At 47.8% G+C, this 18,602-nt stretch overlaps 1 protein-coding gene across 1 annotated transcript; it reads left to right on the top strand.

Annotated features, from left to right (window-relative positions):
* Positions 1-414: 414 nt before the first annotated feature.
* PIDD1 (p53-induced death domain protein 1) lies at positions 415-14,011 on the top strand (the record flags this gene model as incomplete). Its single annotated transcript, XM_084263535.1, has 15 exons — positions 415-679; positions 2,471-2,884; positions 3,593-3,796; positions 4,662-4,716; positions 4,921-5,122; positions 5,780-5,908; positions 6,216-6,395; positions 7,025-7,172; positions 8,188-8,323; positions 8,544-8,694; positions 10,090-10,213; positions 11,373-11,491; positions 11,880-11,987; positions 12,855-13,060; positions 13,774-14,011. 15 exons carry the CDS (start codon positions 415-417, stop codon positions 14,009-14,011), a joined length of 2,679 nt encoding a protein of 892 aa, XP_084119661.1.
* Between the last annotated feature and the right edge of the window lie 4,591 nt (positions 14,012-18,602).

Genomic DNA, 18,602 nt, shown 5'->3' with positions numbered 1-18,602 from the left:
GTTTCCCCCTCCACTCGTAAAGCTTCCCACTAAGGCGCTTTGAAATCTGTGTAAGGCATAGGCTTTTATATCTTTTTAAGTTAATATTGCTGTTTATTCTGATGGCTGCATTCCCTGACAAGATGTAGGCTAGGAAAACTCCCAGGAGGAGAGGCCTGCGTGTCATCCATCATCCTGCATTTCTGTGCTCTCTGCCCACAGAGCTCTCAGTAACGTGGGTGCAGTCCCTCCTGCCCTCTTGCCGTGTTCATAAACTGTTTCCAGCCACTCTGGGCTGGGGCAGGTGGCCTTCATCATGCACTTGTGTTCTCTTTCAGAGCCATCCTCCTCGTCCCGGCTTCCTTGTGGTGCTGCTGGTGCCTGCCTGCCTGGCAAGTCAGAGCATGTCCAGACCCCGTGGACAAGACGTAGAAGATGGCAGAGCTGCTGGGGCTCGGGGACGAGTGCGGGGAGGGGGCTTTGGAGGCTCTTTCGCTTGCTGGCTCCTGCCTTGCAGACAACAGACTGAACCTGGATGTTTATCCTGACGGCTGTAGCCGGTTCCTCCAGCTGTTCCAGGGGCGACGGGGAGAGGTGGTCCAGGTGGAGTTCCTTCAGCTCAGCAGCAACGACCACCTCCTTGGCACCACACTGGGCATCCTTCCCCATCTGAAACACCTGAAATCCCTGGTGCTCAAAGGTAAATTCCTGGGCCCGACATCATCCAGCTTTTCTAGGCTTTGCTTACTGCTTCTTTTTTTTTTTGGGGGGGGTGGGGTGGGTTGGGGCGGTATCCTTTGCTCCCCATTTGAGATATACAAACTGCTCTTGGAATTGTTTGATTCTGGTGCCCCTTACTATAGCTCTGGCTCTTAGCCTTGCTTAGAGGTGCATGCAGATTTCAATAAGATACAGCTTCTAGACTCTTTATATCCTTCCTTTGTTTCTAGTGCTGCCTGGGGGCTGGTTTTTGGAGCCTGGTTGGGTTGATGCTGCAACATTTTTTTTAGCCATCCTCTAGAAGAAGAACATTTTTTGCACAGTTATGCAAGGGTAGCGGGGGATTGAAAGGTGTTGGATTTTTTGGTAAATGTTCAGCTCCTCTTTCATTTTTGGAACTATGATGAGCTGTCTTTGCTGTGTTTCCATCTGAATCAATCCTTGCTTAGTGTCAGTGACTGTAGGTTTAGCAGAGTTCGAGAGAAGAGGCTGCTCAGTGTTTTTTCAAAAGTATGACTCAGGGTGTGCACGTAGTTTAGCAAGCTGTGATAACTGTTAGGCTTATAAATATTAGATCGTTCTTTGCTTTCTCATTATCTTTATTGTAGGAGGATCTCACTACAAGTGGTACGATTTCATTATCAGACTGAATCATTTGCTCTTTGGGAGGTGGATTTTTCAAAAGAAATGAGAGAAAAAAGGGGGAGTGTGTGGCCAGAATTCATGGTTATAGCTGAAAACTGAAAAGATTGAGGTTTGTTTCTGTATCTGCCACAGATTTCTCTTGTGAATAATTTCATTTGTCTTTCCCACCCCTTAGAAAGGCAAGGATAACAGCAATACCTTTTATTTGGCTTATTTTGTGAGATGTACACACCCCTTGAGCATCCTGAAGTGCAATAAAATAGTTTGCTAAGATTTTCTTGTGTGCAAAGTGCAGTGTGTCAGTTTGACTGTTCTCATTTTATGCCATTATGCAGCATCAAAAATGTTTGGTGCCCTCTGCTGTATGTGTGTTCAGATAGACAAGGGTGGAGGGAGAGTAGGGAACAATGAAGAAATGGAGAGTTTTGGAAGCTTCCTTTTATTTGCTTGACTTACTTCCTGTGGGTTCAGTCCTTCTCCAGTTTGAGTGTCACAAGCTGGGGTGGGGGGACTTGTATCCCTCTCTCTCTGTGCTGTCTGGCTGACACACTACTAAATTACCTGCTTTTTTCCCCCATTTTCACTGCTTTGCTTGCACCTGCTCACCAGTCTTGCAAGGGCAGATCTCAGTCCTCAGGGCTGTTTGTCCTTCTACAGCACAGGCAAAGACTGGAGGGTAAGGGATGTCTGTCTCCTTAAGTCCATGAAGTGTTGTGTGTTGGCCACTGGTGCTGGTGGGGGAGGATTGGGGAAGGAGTGTGGGAGGCTTGGAGAAGGAGTGTGGGAGGCTTGGAAGGGGTATCAGCCACCCTGCTGAAGGGTGGTGGATGTGAGGAGTGGCCTGGCTCTTTCTGATCTTCACCTCCAGATGTGTTTAGCAGAGCTTTACTGGTTGACTGTGCCATCTCTTCACTTCAAAATAGGTCTTCACCATTGTACCCCTTTCACTGATGAGGAAAGTGAGGCAAGGAGCAGAAAACCCACTTCTCTATGAGTACTTTGTAGTCAGTGCTGCTCATTGTGATCAGTAATTCCCCATCTTCTGAGTCTCTGTGCTAAGGAGTCTCCTGCGGGGCTGGTGAGGTATCCTGTGGGATATTGACCTCTTCTTCCACTTCACACCCAGGTGGCCATACCAGGGATGAGTTTGGTTCATGTCAGCATGGGTCCCTGACAAGCTTACCACCAGATGTGGGCAACCTGAGGTGTCTCACCCACCTGGATCTCAGCTTCAACAGCCTCTCCACCTTGCCCAGCTGCATCCTCCACCTCCCCAGCCTCCGGGTGCTCCTGGTGAGCCACAACAGCCTGGTGACCCTCCCTGAGGACTTCGGCTCTCTGAGGAAGTTGACTTTCTTCTCTGCTATGAAAAATCAGCTGAAGGACTTACCTCAGAGCATTGGAGAGCTGGCAGTGCTGCAGGAGCTGGATCTCTCAGAAAATGCTTTGGAATTCCTCCCCGAAGAAGTTGGGAATCTGCACAACTGCGTAGAACTGGATCTCTCTGGGAATCGCTTATTAAGCATCCCAGAGTCCTTAGGTAAGTGTTTTCTAGGGAAAAAAGGAGGACATTGGCTTGCAGAGCTTTTGGTACAGTCTAGGACCCCTGAGGCTCAGTCTCTTGTCCCAGAGCTGTTGGCACAAACCATCTGTCCTGTTACAGCCAAACAGAAGAGATTTCCAAAAGAAACATGCTTGGTTCAGTTTGTGCCTTCAGGCATTAACAAGTCTCTGGACCACACTTTCTGCTCCTGTGGATCAGCAAGACTGATAAGATTTCAGTACAGTTTACAGTAGCCAAGGATCTGGCCTGGCTGGTTTTGGGTAGCAGCCAGGGCTGGAAACAGGAGAATTGGGATTTAATGGACTGCAAATCTGGACTTGAAATCGCGCTGTCCAGTTTAGATGAGTCCACAGAACCAGGCTCTGACTTCTGCTGCCCAGATTCCTTGGGTCCTGTATTGCTTTGTGCCCTGGGGTTGTCACTAATGGTGTTACAGAGGCATCTTACATCTATACTCATAGCTGGGTGCTGAAAAGGAGAGGACAGGGAAGGCTGTGTTGCCTCTCAGCTAGTTCCCTGGGCCTCTTTATTTTGTGAGCTGAAGAGATGTCAGACTTTTGTCCTTTTCCCTCTGTGTGTGTGTGTGTGTACACGTGATGAGGAGAGCAGGGAGGGGGGTTAGAGCTGACTGTGCGATGCAATTAACAGCTTGGATGGGGGGTCCCTTCTTGTTCTAACCTGCAGCCAATCTGAAGTCTCTGCGGCGGCTGCATCTCCACAGCAATCTCCTGGTGACAGTCCCTGCCTCCCTTGCCAGCCTGCCCAACTTGTCCAGACTTGATCTGCAGAACAATTGCCTCCGCACTGTCCCTCCAGAGATCCAGACTTCACCATTTGTGCGCCTCCGAGGCAATCCCTTAGGAGAAACTGAGCCATCCCCACAGGCTGGTAATTGCAAGGCTTTTGCTGCTGTGGGTTCTGCCCAGCTGTTCCCTCCTCAGCCCAGCATGGTGTGGATGGCTTGGATTAGAGGAGATGAGCAGGGGGGAGTCAGATCAGCATTCATTTGTCTGGAATAATTATTAGGTTGTAAGGATACAGACATTACTACCATTTTTCCAAGCCAAATCCCAGTCTGAAGGGCTCAGCAGTCCCTGGAATTGGGCTTGCTAGGAAAGGCTTTACAGTGGAAGTGAAAATGGGATTCACAGGAGAGGGCTTGAAGGGGTCCAGCCATATTAGCAGAAGTGAGCACCAGTTCTTGGACTAGTTGTATGGCCCTAAGGCTACAGTGGCTCATGCTAGAAGCACAGAGAGCAATAAGAGGTCATTCTGCTGTGCATTTACCTCCTCCTTCCCTGTGGTTCCCAGTCTGCAAAGCAGCAGCTCTTTGTGCAACAAGAAGGTAATGAATGAGCAAGAATCTGAGTAGGGTTTCCCAGTGGTGCTCACGTTCACAAGAGAAGCACTAACTCCTAGAGGTGGCCCCAGGCAATCAGACATGGCCCCACTGAGAGCTGCAGGGGTGGTATATTCCAATATTTTCTAATTCTCCCTGCTTCTCAGTTTTCCTTGAGGGGGTGGGGATGGGGTGGGGAATAGTCAGCATTTCCAGTGCGTCTCGGGACCCCTGGGTCCCTTCCCCTCCTGCCACTGCTTGATCTGAAGCCAGCTGTAGTGTGAGCAGGGTTCCATTAGCGGCTTCTGTCAGATTAGGATTAAGCCAAAACTGAAATGCAAATTCAGCCTTTCTTGTCTGCCCTGATTTGAGTAACCTCTGTCTCCTCTTCCTATCCAAACCTTATTGCTGCAGATGAACCCAGTGCTGGAAGGCTACAAAGACTCTTCCTTTCATCCACAGAGGACAGGTAAGCCTCTGTTATTAAGAACTTCTATTACAGTGGTGTAACAGGGTCCCAGGCAAGATCGGTGCATGGTGGGTATTGCACATGTGTATAGGAGCTCACGGCCTCAGCAGGCTAGTCAAACGAAAAGTAGGAGATTCGGCTGTTGGTTTTTGGAGGGCTGCAGTAATTGCACAGTGTCATGCATTCATGCATTTCTTCTGGAAGCTTTACTGTCACCTCTGAAGGCTGCAAAGTGGTCCTGGCCTGTGGCATCCGTTTCTGCTTCCCACCGGGGGCTGCCTCTGACCCTCTGCGGATCTACTTCCGAACCCTCGCACCGGACCCTCGGTGGGTAAAGCTGAGACACCACGATGTCCTGCTAAGTAGAGTCCTGGAGCTGCAGCCTCATGGGGTCGTATTCCAGCAGGTGAGGACACAAACAGGCCACCTCCTGATCAATCTGCCTCTGCAGTAGCTCTGCAGTATCTTCTGAGAGAGTCTTTCGGGACTTTTAAGACAGCTGTCCCCATCCTTGCTACTTTTAAGTAGCTACAGGACTGCCTTTCAAAGAAGCCCCACTGCAAAGACTCAGAAAGGACCCAGCCAGCTTCTCTGGCACTGTGCTGGTCTGGCTCCTTTGCCTTCCCAATGCTTCTATAACCTTTCTCACTCACAACCCTCCTCCTGTGCCAGAGGATGAGTGCTGTTCCAGCATGTTGCTTTAGCCTGCAAGGAGAAGGGTTCACATCCTTTTCTAGAAGTCCGATTGTGTGGTTTCCATTCAAGCTGGTGAGTTCATACACCACCAGTCTTGTTGTGGCTGACAGCAACTCACTGCAAAGGTTTCTTTGCCCTTTATCTGCCAGCAAGCTGCTGAACTTTCCCTGCTGTCACTCTTCATTGTGGGCCTAGCATCTATCACCTCTCCAGGGATTGCAAGACAGAGCAGGTTCCTGTGTCCTCCACTCCCTGTGTACAGTCCATGCTTTTCCCTCCCCCTTGTCTGCACAGGAAGCCACAGAGCAGAGCTACGCTTGGTTTTATCCTTCCTGTTGGTGTCTCATGGGAATGTGTTTTTTGCCAGGAGGTACAGATCTGGATGCCATATGCCTCCCCTCAAACCCTTCACCAGCGTGAGGTGGTAGTCCGGACCTTCAGTGGGCAGAGCTGGAGTGACCTGAGAACAAGAGTGGAGCAGAAGAGAAAATCAAAGGTAAGCAGCTTGGAATGACCACTGACGTGCATTGTTCCTGTTCCGCTCTTTGGTTTTGCCCAGCCAAAAGTGAGCCCGTTTGAACCACCTCATGAGCTGTGTTTTGACCAGCTGCTATGAAATGTAGTGGATTTCACCTCCAGGTTTCCTCTGTCATGGAGATGTGTCTCCTGAAGGAGATGAGTTTCATCCTGTCGTGCTTCATCCCTGTTCTAGTGCTTTCATCTGCTCAGTTGTTTCTGGCACTTATTTTCCTGCCTTTGCAGTATTATGTATATTTTCTCTTCTTCCTTGTCTTCTGTTACAGAAGCACGTGGCTCACTGTAGTGTCCTTCACTTCTCTTGGTTCCTTGTTGTGTCTCGACTTGTGCAAAATGAATGCAAAGTGCCAACAGAGGGGACGTTGCTCTTTTCCAGCGTGGATCCAAACATCAAAGTGACCTTTCCTCCTGGAGTCACTGAAGAGACTCGCAGTGTCAAGCTGCAGGTATGAATGCTTTAAAAAAACCCCTGGTTTTTGATGTAGCTGTTGTCCCACACCAAGTAGGGAAGCCAAAGGTGAGATGTCCACCTGAGGGTAATTCATGTCTGACATGGATGCTTCATGGACTGACCCATCCTCAGGTCACCCCCTGTGTTACCTTCCCTGCCTGCAAAACGGGCTGTGCTCCAAGCTGCCCCGTGTGGGAGAGGGATCTCTGGGCAGCTGCTCCCTCCAGCAGATCAGCAGGTAGCTGCTGTGAAGGGAACACAGGGAGTCTTTGCTTCTTGTTCGCTTGCAGAACATACTGAGCCTGGCCAGACAGCTCAGTGAGGTAGATTGGGGAGGGTCGGGATTATTTAGGTGGATCTAATTCTAAAGCCACCCACTGAAATGAATCGTTCTGTAGGGTTGCTAGATAGTGCTAAATGCTACTGTAATACCTTGGTCTGTCCCAGCTTGCCAGGTTGACACCAGTATTAGAGCAGACTTCAGCCAAAGTTCACTGTCCTTCCATTTCTCACTGGGGCCTGAGTCAAGAAGAGCATTTGCCTGCTGGGTTCTGGGGGAACTGAGTGAGCGATGGGGGAATTTGGGTGCCCAACTGCTCCACTTGCCATGTCTTCTACGTCCAGGTGCTGCCGGTCTCTGTGGAAGAGATAGAGGAAATCACGGCTGATGCGGGGTGCAGGGCCAGTCCCCTGCTCTGCCTCTCCCAGGACTCCCTGGTGGATTTTCTCAGGCCAGTGAGAATTCAGCTACCTCTCCCACCTGGGGTCACAGGTGAGTTTATTCCCAAAATTGGCAAAGAGAAAGACTGTATGTGGAAAACCGTGAATGCCAAGCTGGGAATTCTGTTTGCCTTTCCTGTTAACAGTAAAGCGTGCTGCTTTTCCTGCAGGAACAGCAAGGTGTGTCTGCTGAGTGAGTGGTGGTGCAGGGTGGTGGCACAGGGTGGTGGCAGCTGAAGATAGTTCAAGTCCAGCAGACAAGTGCTGAGCTTCACAGAGAAGCAGCACAGGCAGGGAGAATGACATTGGCAAATGGACTTCTCTGCTGAATTGCAAGCATATTTAGACTGTTGGGTTTGCTAAGATAGGTTGGAGAGGCACTCCTGCCAACTGAGGAGATGCTTTGTAAAAGGGCTCTGATTCATGATTTGGAATAGCTTGAAACTGGCAATACAGTCACTGCTTCCAGAGGTCTGCCTTCTCACTTCTTTACTCACCCTGAGCCACTGCAGTTAGAAGCGTACAATGAGACACTAAGCCATCTTCTACTCTGAATATTGCTATAAACAGCCTCAGCCTTGCCAGGGATGCCTTTGTTAGTGTGCTGAGTACCCTGTGTCTCCTAACTCCTGTTTTCTTTGACCTTTCCTGGCTTTATTGTGAAGAAGTAAAATCTTTTTGGGTGTGTCTTGGTCTTCATTGTAACACCAACTGGTGTTTGTATGTCTGAAGTGCATCAGGATTGAAAAATTGGTAGGATATATGTTTAGAAAGAGATAGAAATTAATAATGCTAGATACTGATGATGGGCATTGTCTACTGAACCTGTTGGTGGAAGTAAGCACACTATCAGTTTAAGCCTAGTATCCTGGAAGCACTGGTGTAGCCTCATCCTTTTATTGCTGCTCTTCTGTGACCAAAGTTCAGTCCTGGATGCTGAAGGGAAGGCCGTGAGCCTTAATTTGGTTGTTTTAAAAGTAAATCACCCTAAACTGTGGCTGGGTTTGTGAAGCCATGAATAAAGGCTTCTGCTGCATACAGCATCTCTCACTCGTTGTTGTCTTTAGGGCTAAATTTAGATCGGTCAAGGCTGCACCTTCTCCATGGTGACCTGGAGGGCCAAACCTGGGATGACATTACCAGTCAGGTGGTGCTGGAATTCACCCATCTTTATGCAGTGTTTGAAGTCACACACTTCTCCTGGTAAGTGCAGGATTAGTCCTGAGGAAAAGATGGGATGTTCTTCTGCCTTTCTTTTCCCAGATTCTGAACAGGGGCCACACCATTCACCTTACCTTTTCCCTTTGCAAGCCCAGCCCAGCTTGCACTTTGTCACTACCCATCATTTATAGTCTTGTGGGCATGACACTGGCTGCTCTTCCTAGGGAGGATCCCTCTTTTTTCTTAATTCCTTGTCTGCCAGGTACTGGCTGTGGTACACCACCAAGACCTACATTGGAGGCATCGCCAAGAAAGTGTATGAGCGGCTGCGTATGTACCAGGTGAACTTCATTGCTCTGCAGAGGAAAAAGGACCCCGAGCAAGTCCTGCTGCAGTGTGTCCCCAAGCACAAGGTCTGATCTGGGTTGCATTGCCTTACTCCTGAGCTTCCTGGGCTTGCCTCTGTAGGATGTAAGGGCAGCAGTGCACCTAACGGACCTGTTCACTGCCTCAAGGCCATGGTGGGGTGTGCTGTCACCATGCTGTCTCAGTAGTGTAACACCAGCACACTGGGAGCTGGGGGAAGAAGGAAGACACGGAGCAGAGCTACTGTGTGCTGTTACCAGCCACCAGACCTGAGGCAAAATGTGTTGGCTTAAACTTCAGTCAAAGAGATTAAAGTTAACATGTCACTTGTCTGGCGTGGGGTAGTAGTGTGGGCAGCAGCACTGCTTTGGTATCAGCTGGGGTGGTTAGAAATGGTACTTTTCCTGATGTTCCTTGTTTTTTACAGTTCAAGCAGTGGAACAAAACATATGAGCCCTCCTTAACCTGTTCCAGTGCACCACCAGGCTAGTTCATGCTATTGGTTGGAGCTAATCTGCCTGACCTTGTGCAGAAGGAGATGGGAGGTGCTCACGTGTTCTCTTCTATTGCCTCTGCCATGGGGCATCAGCCTACAGCGGGGTTGCTCCACATGCCAGCAAAGTAATTGTGCGTCTCGGGTGAGCGTGTACCTTGGCAGGCAGTGCAGCTCAGTGAGGTCAGGGTTAGTTTACCAGACTCTCAGAGCAGGGCTGGGTATCCTACTCTGCTCTAGCTCCTTCGTATTTTGGGGTTTGTTTTTGTTCTTCTGTATTGAAATGCCCTGTAAGGATTCTTTTTATCTTGGGTTCCTGGCTAAGAGTGTTTCTCTCCCAGTGAGATTTGGGTTCAGAGGTGGCTGTATTCCTGCCAGGGGTGGTCATGGGGTGAGAGAGAAATTTTACTGTTACAAATAGAAGAACAGACTCCTTGGGTCTAGGCTGACACTTGCACTGCCTTTGAGACCCCAGGTCTGACAGTGTGATCACAGGCTGCAAAGCCAAAATGAGCTTTCTGGTGTCCTCAGCTATGTGCTCTTGTAGCATACGACTTTCTACAGAGAAAATGCCTTTTAATGGCATATATCCCTCCCTGACATATGTTCCTAACAGGTTAGCCTGAATTTACTGACCTGTTAAAAACACAGAGGCATTGCTGAAAATGCTTTTTTAATGGCAACTTTGGGGATGGCCTGTCTTCATTAGTCTGCATAGGCTCTTCTGCTTTTCACTTGAGAAGAACAATTGGGAAGCCACAAAACTCAGAGCATCACTTCCTTGTCAATAGTGATTGTACCTGGGATAGGTGGGGGTTGGTGTTTGTTCATTTATTTACATCCTTTTCATGTAAAATGGGCTTTCCCTGTTAAAGGTGAGTGAAAGGAAGCACAGGGGCCTGACATGCTTCAGACCAAACACGTGGTCTGGTGTTCTCATCCTTGTCAGGTTGACCCCGTGCTGAAGAAGCTGCAGGATCGCTACCGAGGGCCTGAGCCATCCGACATGGTGGAGATGTTTGAGGGAGAGCAGTTTTTTGCAACTTTTGAGCGAGGCATCAGCATCGACATGGGTATGGTAGTACTGGGCTCCTTTCTTCTCATATCTCTTGTGCTTCTCCAGCCCTAGTCATGTTTCTGCTGGGGGCTGTATTCCTCCCTGGCACTCCTCTCTGTCTCCAGCTCGCCCAGTACTCACTGCAGCCAGCCCTGGTCATCAAACTTTTCCAATTCTCTGGTCACCCAACCTTTGTGCCTATTTTTCCCTCTGAAAGCGTTTTTGCAGCCGCCTTTTCCTCTCACGCTGTTGTAGCCTGCAGAGGGCAATAGCCAAACATGTTTATTTTATGACTGATCTACTTCTGCAGCCAGCTATGCCCTTTTCCTGGCATCTTAGACATCACATTGGAATGCCCATGCTGATCTAAGGAATATTGCCCATTTCTGAGAGAATACTGTAAAGATTTTTTTTAGAGAAGGCATTTCTGAAATAATCCAGAGCAAACAATTCCCTCTACTGGAGCCATTAGAATAGAAGGAAAGAGGGAGCAGGACCAAAATTTGAGATGATCTTTTATACCCTGGTGCGCCTGGACTTGTTGCAGCTGCAAACCAAACTATTTTGTGCAAAGCCTGAACATTCAGCTCAGTTTCACTGGTGTAAATGAAGTGCAACTCTGAAGAAACTCTGAAGAATAATAATAAAGTGCACTGGTCTTTCAGTGGAGTTCATGAGGCCAGAGTCTGTCCCTCTGCCCTAATTTAGGCTCGACTCTTAACTTAATCTCTAGGTAATGACATATATGAATGCTGTACCTGATTCTATTTGTTCCCTTTAGCTCTGTTCCCATTTCTGCACTCACTGCAGAAATTGTGAAGAGATAGGGGACCTATCATTGCGGGATGCTATTGCAGCTGATTCTCCCCTCCAAGGGGTAGAATGGACAAAGAGGGAAGTGCCCGGGATGGTCTTGACTCCATCCGAATGTCTTGCCTTGTCTTGCCTTCCGTTCTTGAACTTGGTCTCCACCTTGTGGCCATTCTCCTGTTTCACCTGTAGGACCTGCTTTCTCCACAGCCAGTGTTTCCTGCTTTCTCCCGTGTCACCCAGCGGGAGGGGGATGGGTTACAGTTCTTTCAGACCTGAGTAGGAGGAGTAGATAGTAGCATGGAGGCTGCTAGCGTGTGATGGGCTTGAAAAGCTGCACACTTTCCTGCTGCTTCTCTGCACAGATCGCCCTGACTGCGTGGATGGACGTCTCTCCTTTATTTTTTACTCCCACTTGAAGAACATGAAGGAAATCTATGTGACCTCCCCTGTAGACAGGAAAGGCCAAGCTGTAAAAGGCCAGGTGAGCAACCAGTTACACTGATTCTTTGTTGCATCCATCATCATCATTGCTTTTACAATGATCCTCATAATAATCAGGCATGACTCTACCTCCCTTTTCCCCTTGGCTTTGCGTTTTGCTGACTAAACCCTGAAAGGATTGCTCAGCACTTAGTGCTCTGACTTACATTCCTGCCATTAACTTTTGGGGTGTTGGCAGTGAGTCCAGCCTTTATGGCCAGAACCTCAGTGTTCCTCTGAGTTGCACTTAGGTGGGAGGCCTATTTACGGACTGAGGAGAGGTGAGAAATGCTGAATTCCTGCTTTCCCAGACAGAAGAGGCATGGTGCAAACTGGCTCGATCACTGTGCTTGAAGCTGAGCCTCACTGCACACTTTCTGTTTGCAAAGGTCTCTTTCTACCGAGGAGCAGTTCCTGAGAGCATCCCTGAAGATGCCAGCAGGAGGAGGAAAGGGCCGGACTCCCTCTGGCTCGCTACTCTGCCCATCAAACTGCCTGTGAGTTGTTTTGTCTCCTACAGGAAAAAAATAATATGGATGGGGTAAGAGCACAACCTTCCTGCTCAGCTAATTCTGTCTTCCTCCATGAGAACAGGTGTAATGAATGGCTACCCAACCATAGAGATCCCCCCTCCCCTTAAGCTCTTCTGAAAAGAGAAATGTGAATAGCTGGGAGTGTTCTCAGTCTCTCTGGCTCATCCTGCTTGTCAAGCATAGGCTTCTTGGATGGGTGGTCAGAGAGGGTGGGTCCCTCGAACAAGGGATGTAGAACAGGAGGAAGTTTGCTGTAATTAAGGGAAGTGTCTGTTCTGTTTATAAATCTCTTAGTCACACAGCAGGAAATAGAAAGGTAGGTCAGCTGGATTTGAATACAGGCGTTACGTGGTGTGTGCCATTTGCCTTTGAAGGCTAGACTGTATGTTACAGTGAGAGCTGCAGCTTTTGCTTCTGGAATTTAATTGATTTTGGGGAAGCTTAAAACAACAGATACCTTTGTAGGGTGAATCTTTCCCTTCAGATTGTGTGCTGTGATCTCACATCCCTTTCTGACACAAATCAGCTATAAACCTTGACTAAGCACTGTCTTGTGGCTGAGGGAAACATGCTTTGAGGAGATGGTTCGTTGAAAAACGCTCTGTAAAGACAAGACAGGAAATCTCCAGTGTGAGCTCTGACTGTGATCACGGCAGTTGGTTATTTTTCTGAGGCAGTGAGCATTGCTAGTCATCGCCGCTGTGAGTGCTCCTTGCTTGTTGCAGCATGACTCTTCAGCCCCAACATCCTCCTTCCTCCTCAGTAGGAGGAAGGAAGTTCCAGCATGGAAACTATTTGTTTAGTGTATTCTCTCTCTCCTCTGTGACACAGCGATTAAAACCCCGCTGGGGTGAGAACCCCGGTGCCCTGAACGGCTTCTCCTTTCCTCCCCTGAACCTGGGCAACGCTGAGACCGGCTACCTGACACAGACAAACCTGCTGAGCATTGCCAGGCGCGTGGGGGCCGACTGGCAGACCATCGGCCTGAACCTGGGCTTGACCTATCAGCAGATCGAGCGCATAGGCTACAACAACAGGTAAGGCAGGACTCCGTGATCAACGGTGATGCATCTGTCTGTCTGTCTGTCTGGAATGCAGTAGTATAAATTAACGCTTGGCTGGTTGAAAGTTTTCCCAGTGGAATTGTTATGTTGGATAAAAGATGGGTTGACTAATGGTTTTTTGGGGTTTTTTTTATAGAAAATGAATTATTTTCTCTTCCCGTTATAAAACAAAGCTTTAGGTTTGAGAAACAAAATTAGGAAATAACAAACCTGATAAGCTTTGTAGTTCAGATGAGTTGCATTCCTGTTTTGTTCTGTGATCTGGATTCCTGGCCAGACTCCATCTCTGACAATGCGCAGTGGTCTACAGCATTAATTGTGAATATCATCTTTATTCAAAAAGAGCTTGTGGTATGTCATGGGACATGCAGTGTGACAAAAAAGTCAGAGCAGTAGGAGAGAATGAGACTTGTGACCACTAAACTACCGTTCCTTTTACATTCAAAAGCAGAATGCTTTAATTTGGTATTTATTTCAATTAGGAAAAAAATTTCTAGAGATATTTTAGTGCAGGAACTGTAACTCCTGTATGATGTGTGGGGGTAAAAGCAGGCTCGCTGAATGCTTTGTGTGTCTGGATGGCTTCTTTGGGGCTCCAGTCACTGGCAGGCACTCAGGTAGGGCCTCTTTGGGTTGCCAGTCAGGAGACTTGTGTTGGTTACTTCTGTGCTTCCCCCTTTCTTCAGAGAGGACCTTGACAAGCAGATCCTGGACATGCTTTTCTCATGGGCTCAACAAAACTCGGAGGACCCTGACTGTGTGAGCAAGTTGATCTCTGCCATGAAAGAGAGTGGCCGCCAGGACATCGCTGACGAGGTGGAAACCATCATTGAGCTGGGACGGCAGAAATACAGGGAGTCCATCCGCCGGGTGGGCTTGGAGCAGGAGAGCAGCACTGAGGACTCTGCAATAGCTATGATGTAACACCTGAAAGAACTGGGTTTCACACGGGGTCCCTCTGCATCCCCAGAGTGTCATGAGGCTGCTCCTGCCTCAAGTAGCACTGTCTTCCTGAGAAGCTGGACACTGATTTACTTTTGAGCAGACTACTGAGGTCTCGTGGGTCTGTACTCACATACCACTTCTGCCAATCCAAGTCAGTTTAGAGTGAATTTATGAGCCTTTTCTGTACTTCCACTTCTTGACCTTGAGCTTTCAATTTCAGAAATGGACAAATTCAGAGGCTGAAGTGTCTGTCAGTTGAGTAGTGCTACAGCAGCCTCTAATGAATTAATACTCCTATCACGTATATTTATTTATAACTTATTCTTGAAACTGCATTCTGCTGGAAACATTGGGTGTGAGCATTTGGGTCTTTCTGTGCTCCAGTTCTTCATGGGGACATGGAGGTGCAGTTGTCTTATGAAGGCCTGTGGTGCAGTGGGGACTGTTTGGCTATTTCTGAGCTATTTCTGTTAATTACGTGTTTTGCAACTGAATTCCTCATGAAAATGTTTTCTATTTTCAGCCAAATCTCTTCCAGTTCCCTCAAACCCAAAATGAAACCTAAGTGCTCAGGGGGAAAAGAGAAGAAACTAATTTCTAGCAAAACTGCTCTTGTTTCTCAGTTTTGTTCCAAAAGCTATTTTGGAAGAAACAAAACTTCACCCTGGCCCTAGGCTGTTGCACCTGCCGGCTTTCCATGAGAGGCCTGTGCACTGCTGCTCTTTGACAGAGTTCCATTTTTATTTTACAAAAATTTTATTTTACAAACCCATAGCCCCACTGTTCTGGGAAAGACTCTAATTTGAGCAAAAGTAAAATCTCCCTTGCAGTTTCCAAGGGATATTCCTCACATGCAAATATGCCCCAGCAGTAGTGAAGGTGTGACCCCTGGTGAAGTTTGGTGAAAGGCATGACATAAATTTGCATTTTAAAAACTGGTCTGACCAGCTGTGAAATAGGCACTCTCCTGGGATTGGCATGAAGGGTGCTGAACTAACCTCCAAGCTTTGCAACCTAAAGGTCTTGTATAAGGCTGGAAGTATTTATTGCTGCCATCAGTACTGTGTGAGATGTGAGAGGTGCATGCAATCCATCTGGTTTTTTATTTATTTATTTATTTTTAGGCCATTCTAACATCCCAGGCCATGGAGTGATTAGTGTCCAGTCCATAGAGCTGGGCAAGGACTTGCAGGCTTGAGTTGTCACCTTGAGCCTAGTGACTTCCTTAGATCTGATTTCCTCTGCTGTGTTGCCCGTCAAGTCTCATGTTCAGCTCAAGTCAGGAGTTCTCTTGTGAATGTGTGTTTTCCCTGGCAGTCTCTGTTACATGTTCTTGTCTGTAATTTTGGTGTATACCAACAAGGTATTTGTTCCTTCCTCCAGTTTTGGAGAGATGCATTTGGGCATATTGCTCTCTCTGGGAATAAAATAAGCACTTAACTGTTTTACAGCGTAGTCTGCTAGTCCATAAATGCCTCCAGGTGTTAGACAGAGCCAGGTCCCTTTAAGCCTGCTGGCAGAAGGACATGGGTGAGTCTGGCTGTGCTGCACAGACATGGGAGGAGAGCCCTTGTTTGGGTGCTGCTGGCTGCAAAGTGCAGGACAGACTGCAGCCGAGATGAGGCTACCCCTGTAGCCTGGCTTTGCTGCAATGGGGCTAAGCTGGAAACACTACATTTAGGGCATGAGTTTGACTAGCTGAGCACATGGCTCGTGCTCAGGTGGAGCAGGCCTAGGGAGCAACAGGGCTAGTCTAGAGGGGACAGTGTGTAGGCTTAGCCCAGCCTTTGGCAAAGGTGCAGGAGGCTTTTGGCTAGGCAAAGCTAGGCTAAAGGATTCTACAGGCAGCATAAGGTAGCATCCACACCTACAATCGGATGAAGATAGGCTGCACTTGGCTGTCCTTTGTGTTTGTGATGGGCAGGTAACAGCTGAGCTAGGCAACGCTGAAATAAGGGTGGGGTGGGCTGGACTAGATGGAGGTCTCATCCAGGCAGGGGTAGAGCCTACAGCTCTTCCGGGGTGTTGAGATTACTCTAGGTATGGGCTACAACCAGTCCAGGTGACAGGTGAATCAAAACCCCAGACAGTGTCATCAGTAGAACAGCTCTCAGGATTTGGGATGATAACTAAAGGGAAGTTAAATAACCACCCCAGACAAGTTTTCTCTCCCGTCCTTCATTGCTGAGTGCCAGCTGCTGGACTGGGCCAGTTTGCTGACAGCTGGGATTCTCCTTGCAGCAGCACCAAAGGAAGCACCCAGCTGAGGATATAGAGGTGCCATCAGAAAATGGGAGCAACCATCTGACTGTTCTTTCCTTCAGCTGACTTGGCAGCAAGTATCCGAGCTGGATGAGAGTCAAGGGAAAGCATGTTATTTTCAGGTGTGTTATCTTTATCCACAATCTCAGGCACAGTATAACTCCCTTGTAAGCCTGTAGTTGCTAAGGCCAGGAAACCCTGATTACAAAAAAAACCCCAACAAACCCAATGTGACATTTATCTGTTGAATCAAAAGATGGCTGTCCTTTCTAGCCTTTTTCATGAATTCATCATGTGCTGGAGGAGACTCTTTCCCTTTCCAACTATCTGGCTTTTCCTGGTGCCTATTTGGTACCTTACAGTCTCCTACCGATGGTCTGGCAGATTTTGTGGGTTTTACTGTGCATGATTCCCCCAAAGAAATTTCAACCAGGAAAAGCCTCCTTCCTAAAAAGCTTTTCAGGGAGGCGTTGTTTGGGAGAGAGAACTTTCTTCTCCTTTTGTTTTGAGTGTAACATCTACACCTCTTTAACTCTCCTAGTTTTAAACCCTCTTTTACTTGATAAACTTTCAATTCTCCAGCAGAATGACCGAGTGGCCCTTGGTAGGTGAACAGCGTGTTTCGCACGCATCACCCTCCACTTCCAGGTTGTGCTAACCACAACAGTCCTCCAGCTGCGAGCAGACAGGTTCAGGTACAGTGTTCCAGCCCTTGCTAAAGACATTCCTGAGATACGAAAGCCCAGGCAAAGTTCAAATCAGTTTATCAATTCTGTAACAAACACAATGCAAAGCCTGATTATATCCTGAGGGGGGTTAAACTGTTTACACAGCCCCAGCAGTAAAATGCTGTATAATTCCCAGAAAAAGACCTGGAGGAATTAAGAAGGTGGGAGGGAGCCCGCAGGGGCTGTGTTCAGCTTGTCTGTTTACTGTGGCCAGACCAGAACACTGTAAAACTCAGCACACCCGTAGGATTCCTCTGACAAGGGCAAGTGGTGCACTGAGGACTGGATGGTTCAGCCATGAACCTTACAAGCCTGGTACTCAACTGAGGGAGCATTAGAAGATACCCTGCCCATTGCTAATACTTCTTTCTGGCTGTTTGGTATCCTGTCGTGTCCATACTCAACAGTGTCACGCTGCTGTAGCTTTTAAGAGGGAAAGGAAATCTGGCAGTGCTTACATTCACTTAATTACATTAGATTTCTCTCCCTTCCCCCCTACGCTCCCCCTCCCACCCCAAAGGAGGATCACAGCATGTTCTCAGCCTTTTAAACCAAGAGTAGCTTTCACTGGGAAAGGTGTGGGGCTGGTTTTCAAGTGCTGGTGCATCAGAGCCCCAACCAAGGGCTGTCTCAAAGTGAGCCCACCACGTTTATCGGTTGTACTTTGGTAAAATTAAGAAAACAGCCATCACTACAATTAAAAGTGTCTGATTCCTGATCTCCTCAGAAATAAACTGTCTGTTCTTAAAGCATTATTTTTCTGTAAATTGATGTGGCTGGGAAATCCATCAGGAGAGGTTGGTGCTTGTTCCAGTTCTCAGCCACCCTGAAGGAACTTGGTGAATGGGAAATATAGAAATCTAGTAGACACCATGGCAATGGAAAATTTACAGAATCACAAGGTTGGAAAGGACCTTTTAAGATCATCAAGTCCAACCAATCCCATCCTAAGTTAAAGCATATCTAAGTACCTCATCTACCCCTTTTTTAAACACATCCAGGGATGGTGACTCAACCACCTCCCTGGGCAGCCTGTTCCAGGCCCCAACAACTCTCTCAGTGAAAAATTTTTTTTCTAACATCTAATCTGAACCTGCCTCTACCCTTCCTGCCTCCAGTAGGTCTGTAGCTTGAACCCATGCAGAAGGTTGCTTTGGGCGGCTGGGACTAAGATCTTCCTGCTTGGTTTGCTCATTAAACACTAGTGCACTTCTATTGTTTTCCAGACAGGAGATAGTGGAACTGGAAAATGTGTGTGAGACAGGAAGGATGCTCAGAGATGAGTGCTACAGAGTATTTTTAATTCATTTCACAGCAGGGTACATCTGGGAAAGGATGAAGACTGTGAATAGATGGATGCCATCCACTGTTTCTCTGCTAGGTGGCACCAAACGAAATACTCCAACGTGACCTCCAAATACGCAAAAGGAGATACATTTTGTCCCACTGTGCGTAGTTCTAAGGCTGACTCATTGCTGTGAGATGTGTGAGGCCAAAATAGAAAGGTTTTGTTCAGAGAAGTAATTGGTTACATTGGTGAGGAAAAGAGCCTCTAAAAAGCAAACAAATATGGAAAGCTG

This window comes from Gallinula chloropus, assembly GCF_964237585.1.
Source record: "Gallinula chloropus genome assembly, chromosome: 4".
In the NCBI taxonomy this organism is placed as follows: Eukaryota; Metazoa; Chordata; class Aves; order Gruiformes; family Rallidae; genus Gallinula; species Gallinula chloropus.
The sequence above is the reverse complement of the archived record's forward strand: the minus strand, read 5'-3'. Positions and strand labels throughout refer to the sequence as shown.